The sequence below is a fragment of the Rhinopithecus bieti genome, unplaced genomic scaffold, assembly GCF_001698545.2.
Source record: "Rhinopithecus bieti isolate Rb0 unplaced genomic scaffold, ASM169854v2 scaffold_39705, whole genome shotgun sequence".
NCBI classification, from domain to species: domain Eukaryota; kingdom Metazoa; phylum Chordata; class Mammalia; order Primates; family Cercopithecidae; genus Rhinopithecus; species Rhinopithecus bieti.
The window spans coordinates 1,339,282-1,345,207 of NW_016816813.1; the positions used below are offsets into that span (position 1 = coordinate 1,339,282).

The 5,926-nt window shown below is 39.5% G+C and overlaps 1 protein-coding gene across 2 annotated transcripts; it reads left to right on the forward strand.

The window, feature by feature from the left end:
- The first annotated feature begins 250 nt into the window (after positions 1-250).
- SLN (sarcolipin) lies at positions 251-5,386 on the forward strand. Of its 2 annotated transcripts, none has more exons than XM_017855289.1 (2): positions 251-419; positions 4,759-5,386. In XM_017855289.1, exon 2 carries the CDS (start codon positions 4,834-4,836, stop codon positions 4,927-4,929), a length of 96 nt encoding a protein of 31 aa, XP_017710778.1. In that variant the 5' UTR covers positions 251-419; positions 4,759-4,833; the 3' UTR covers positions 4,930-5,386. The 2 variants fall into 2 exon arrangements, with proteins under 2 accessions (XP_017710778.1, XP_017710777.1); XM_017855288.1 differs by having other exon boundaries at positions 255-441.
- The last annotated feature ends 540 nt before the right edge of the window (positions 5,387-5,926 follow it).

Sequence of the window (5,926 nt, forward strand, 5' to 3'; positions counted from 1 at the left end):
GGGAGAGCAGTCAAATGCAGCATCAATTAGTTAAAATTAGTCTATCATTCTTGGTTTATGATGTTTTAAAGACATGTTAAAGATATTCACGAAGATGTAAAAGATACATTTAAAACCCACATCAATTGCACTAAAAGTCAACTGGAAACAGAAGGTTTTTAAATCCTGGTAGTGGCAAATTGGCAGCCAAAGGAACAGAGTCTTAGTCAATATATTCCCATGTCCCACTGAACACAAATAGCCTCGAACCTTCGGAGGGTGTTCTTTTGAGATGTTTCATCAGTGACATCACAGTGATTGCCAGCTTCCACGGACTACTTTAGGCACTGCCCAGAGTCCAGGAGTCCAGACAGCCTGGGAGGGGAGAAGGAGTTGGAGCTGAAGTTGGAGACAGCGAGGAGAAACCTGCTATAGCCAGGGTGTGTCTTTGATCCTCTTCAGGTAACTGCAGGATTTTTATGCTTAGCATACGGTGTGTGTGTGTGTACAAGCTGCAAATGAGAAAGGCAGAGGAATGTTTACATTTCTTAATGAAATAGGCAATGCCCCTTGTATACAGCATGCCTTAAGGTATAAAGTGAATACTACTGCTTTCTGTTTTCCTTTTCTTTCTCCTAAGGATATGCATTTTCTCCCTTCCTGGTAAAAAAAAAAAAATTTTTTTTTGTATTATGGAAGAAGGTCTGTTTGCTATCTTCTCTAAGTCTCCATTCAAAGAAAACCAATGTCAAACTTCCTGTACAATTTATTCAGAGCTTTTTTGGGTTTTAGTTCATCCACTTGCAATCACTGGATCATATGGCATGACCTTGACTTCAGGGAATGTTTAAAATAAAACCCAAAGTGTCTTTATGGGTTAACAGCAGAAAAATGGAATTTGGCTGATCTGAATTTCTGCCTAACTGGTTCATGTATAAATGTGTGTGAAAGGAATGTTCACACCACACCTTACCGTTAGTATATGTGTTGATTGAATTGAATTCACTAGAAATTCTCACCTTAACTCTTTATGTTTTATTCTTCTAAAGTCACATAAAATAATAAATACTTAAGGTCACCATTAAAGTGCAAGAAGTAGTAAGACGTAAATCCCAAGAAGGAAAGAAGTGTGATGGGTAGCCTGCTAATTCAGAAATGACTGAAAAAAAATGTAAAGAGTGCATAAACATATACAGTTTATTTATTTATTTATTTATTTATTTATTTATTTTGAGACGGAGTCTTGCTCTGTCCCCGGGCTGGAGTGCAGTGGCCGGATCTCAGCTCACTGCAAGCTCCACCTCCCGGGTTTACGCCATTCTCCTGCCTCAGCCTCCGAGTAGCTGGGACTACAGGCGCCCGCCACCTCGCCCGGCTAGTTTTTTTTTGTATTTTTTAGTAGAGACGGGGTTTCACCGTGTTAGCCAGGATGGTCTCGATCTCCTGACCTCGTGATCCGCCCGTCTCGGCCTCCCAAAGTGCTGGGATTACAGGGGCTTGAGCCACCGCGCCCGGCAAACATATACAGTTTAAACAGTAACTAAAAGGCAACACTTCTATAATTATCATCCAGGTCAAGAAACAGACCATTGCCAGCACCCAGAAGCCCATTCCTGATCAACCCCCCTTCTGCCCTTCTGCCTCAGATGTTGGGATCCTCTTGTCCCTGTTATTCTTTATAGTTTGACCATCTATGTCTGCATTCCTAAACAATATGATTAACCTCCCTATTTTTGACTTCATATAAATGAAGTCATATTCTGTTTCTTTTGTAAATTCTTCTTCCACCCAACAGTTATATTTGTGAGATCTACCCATTTTGTGTGTAGCTACAGTTCATACGTTTTCTTTGCTTTATAAAATTCAAATGTATGAATATACCACAATTTATCATCCATTCTGCTGTTGATAAACATTTGAGTTGTTTCCAGTTTGGAGTTATTGTGATAATATTGCTGTGAACCTCTTTGTTTATGTAACCTGGCACACACGTCCTTGAATGTCTTAAGGTAGAAGTGAAATGCTAGATATTAGAGAATGAACATTTTCACCATTAATTCTAAGAAAGCCAAATTGTTTTCCAAAGTGGTAGAAAATTTATGCTAACTTGGTTTAGCCAGGCCAGTTAATTGCAGTGATAATTCAGTTGTGTCATAACTCCTAGGAAGTGACCACAATTCTAGTAACTAGTCCCAGTCTGCTAATTCTAGCTTTGCCTCTAACTTGTTATCTGTCATTACACAAACATCTCAATCTCCTCTCTCTAAAAGTCAGTTTCTCAGCTGCAATCTTGAGAATAACTGCAGTAACACTTGCCTGCGTTGTTGTGAAGGTAACATGAACAGAGCTGTGGAACAGCTTTCAATAGTATTTTTCTCATTTTCTGAGTATATCCTGTTGGATCACTATCCATGATTCCTGTGACTTAACAGCTTAATTTAATAGGCAGATTTAGTGGTACTGTTGTTTTGCCCTCCTTGAATTGAATTGTTTTGATCATTATAAGCCAGGCTTCATATTTTCTGCATTTCTTGAGAACTTACCCAAATAAATGGACATTTGGACTAGGGTTTTATTTCATTGATAAGTCTATAAGAAAGAGTCTGTCTTCATTTCTCATTCCTTTGCCTCCAGGCACCTTGGTAAGACTCGTTACCTTTCTGTTCTCCTCTGCTCTTTTGTACATTCTCATAAATCCTTTTTCCTTGATCTAGTCATTTTCTTCTGTTTACTTTCTTCTCCAAGCAAATCTTTGTAAAGATTTTCTATTTTTTCCCCTTTTTATTTTCTTGGAGAGACAGGGTCTTGCTATGTTATCCAGGCTGGTCTTGAACACCTAGGTTCAAGTGATCCTCCCACTCATTATTAGACTGCCTGAATAATGTGCAAGCCTCCCAAAGTGCTCATTAGAGGCATGAGCCACCATGCCCAGCCATTTGTGATGGTTTTCATTGGCAATTTACTATTTCCTTCATGCTGAGGTCTAAAAGATGGATAACAATTAAAAGGGAGATGAAACATAAATCTGTCATCATTTGGCTATATATTTGCTGGTTGGCACCATCTGATTTGAACTTGTATTTTTTTTTTTTAAACAGGGTCTCATTATGTTGCCTAGGCTGGTCTTAAACTCTTAGGCTCAAGGAATCCTCCCACCTCAGCTTCCCAAGTAGCTAGGACTACGGGTACCCACTGCCATGCCTGGCTGAACCTGTATGTTATGCCAGTTATACAATATGAAAAATGATTAATCATTTGGCATTTATGCAATAACTTGGTCCATTGATAATATAATCAATACAGTAATTACAATTAATAATTCAGTCATGTTAGATAGTTAAAAAATACCACTCAGACCAAAAGCTTGCTAACAACCCTTTCAGCCTCTTGAACTCTCAACTTTAGCAAACAAACAAAACACCTTTTCTCCCTAAACTTTCACTCTACAGTAGACTTTGGCCCTAAATATCTAAGATATAAATATCTAATTATCCAAAATACATAAATCTTTAATTTCATTTGGACTGCCTGAATAATGTGCAATTTAAACTATCTCACTGAAGACAATAATTTGATGACTTCATTGCATATGTTCTCAAAGTATGATTTCCTGTATGGACAATCTGTACATACTATGAAGATACCATCCCTGCTCTTTGAAATGTTTACGATCTAGGCACATCCTGGACCTGACTAAAAACAGCTGGCACAAGCCCTTGTTGAAATAGAAGTACCCATGAAGTTAACACTTGCTCTTTGGGCTGAATGCCTGTTATGCGAGGGGCTTTTGGTTGATCCCAGTAGGCTGTGTGCCCAATGCAGGACTTGTCAGAGGCCATGCAGCTGTTGAAAGTACTTTCTGCTTTCTGTAGAGTTAGATGAAGACCTACAGCAGTCTGAGGCCTGAAAGATTACGGCATCCCACTTACCTACGTAATTCAAAGCAAGAACAATACTAAACCATAAAGTTTTTCTGTTTTGGTACCCCTGCTTATTGATACTCTTAAGAAAAGTATACACATGCATATGCGCACACACACACAAACACACACAGAAGTTGGAGAAAGAAAAATGTAATATTTCACATTTTATGAAAAGCACCAACACAATCATCACAGGAAAAAAAATCAGGACAAAAATGGTGGTCTTTATGACATTAGACAGGAAAATTAGGCTGTCTGTAATCATTAGGGCTCTTCAGAGAAACATAACTAATTGAATGTGTTGTGTTGAGGGGATTGGTGTCTGTTTTTAAGGAATTGGCTTGTGTGATTGCAGAGACTGGCAAGTCCAAAATCTGCAGGGTGGGCTGGTGGGCTGGTGGGCTGGTAGGCTGGAGACTCAGGGAAGTCTCCAGTCCAAAGACAGTCAGGAGGCAACATGTCCCAGATCAAGGTGTTGGCACAGTTGGTTTCTTTTGAGTCCTTTCTTTGGCTTGTAAATGCCCATCTTCTCCTTGTGTTTTCACATAGTCTTCCCCTCTGTTTGTGTCTGTGTCCTAATCTCTTCTGATAAAGACACTAGTCATATTGGATTATGACCTACCTTAATTACCTCATTTTAACTTATTTACCTCTTAAAAGACCCTATCTCCAAGCACAGTTGCATTCTGAGATACTGTGGGCTACAGCTTTGACATGTAGATTTTTGGGGGATACAATTTAGCCCATCACACTCTCCTTTTCCACAACACTTCTGTTTCCTTTGAGGAAAGGACGAGCATTGTTATACAGGAATGCTCATTAATCTCCTTGTGTTTTCTTTGTTATGTTTTATTAGGAGGTGAGGACAAGCCAGAGGTTCTTGGTGTGCCCTCAGAAGTCTGCCTGAAGTTCTCACCAAGCCGCTGGGAAAATGGGGATAAACACCCGGGAGCTGTTTCTCAACTTCACTATTGTCTTGATTACGGTTATTCTTATGTGGCTCCTTGTGAGGTCCTATCAGTACTGAGAGGCCATGCCATTCTCCTGGGATTGACTGAGATGCTCTGGAGCTGCCTGCTCTATGCCCTGAGACCCCACTGCTGTCATTGTCATGGGATGCCGTTCTCCACCCGAGGGCACCTGTGACCTGCACTCACAATGTCTGCTATGGCGTAGTGCTAGGATTGATTATGTGTTCTCTAAAGATGCTGCTCCCAAGGGCTGCCAAGTGTTTGCCAGTGAACATTAGATTTATTCCCCAGCTCTTAACTGAAAATGTGTTAGACAAGCCACAAAGTTAAAATTAAACTGTATTCATGATGATGTAGGATTGTTACAAGCCCCTGATCTGTCTCACCACACATCCCTTCAACCCACATGGTCTGCAACCAAACTCTAATTCAACCTGCCAGAAGGAATGTTAGAGCAAGTCTTTGTCAGCCCTTACAGCTATCATGTGAATAAAGTTAAGTCAACTTCAAAAACAACTTCTAGAATTTATTTTAGCTTCCATGTGTGATACAGCATTTGACCCTTGGCTGGGATTGGAATGACAAGTGCTACCGTATTTCTAGCATTTGAGGTAAGCCAAGATGCTCCAACTGCTGAAGATTTGAAACCAAGTCAACACACTGTGTCATATTTCAAGTAATTCCATTGGTTCAATGCTCCTCAAACTTTTCGCCTAAACTAGTCTCAAGGGCAGAGGCAGAATAAATCCATTCCACTACAGGGTCTGAAGCATAGCCTGAATTGCCAGCTAAAGGTGCAACATTTCTTTGAAGTCTTGTGTTTTATCTTTAGAATCCACAAGAAATGTATTTTCTACCTTATAATATCTTCATGTTTGTTTTCATATAAATATTTAAAATTATTTACACTAAGTAACACAAGAACATGAGTCATGTACCTAAGAGTAGCATATTCTATTTTGGTTATTGTTATTACACAAATGGAGCTAGTCTTTAATCAGCTACAGTTCTAAAAGGAGGAAAATAGAGAATGCAAACTTATATGTTTATAAA

Bases quoted from the DNA above. Each gene is read 5' to 3' on its own strand.
- SLN (XM_017855289.1), top strand. From the start codon at position 4,834: ATGGGGATAAACACCCGGGAGCTGTTTCTCAACTTCACTATTGTCTTG.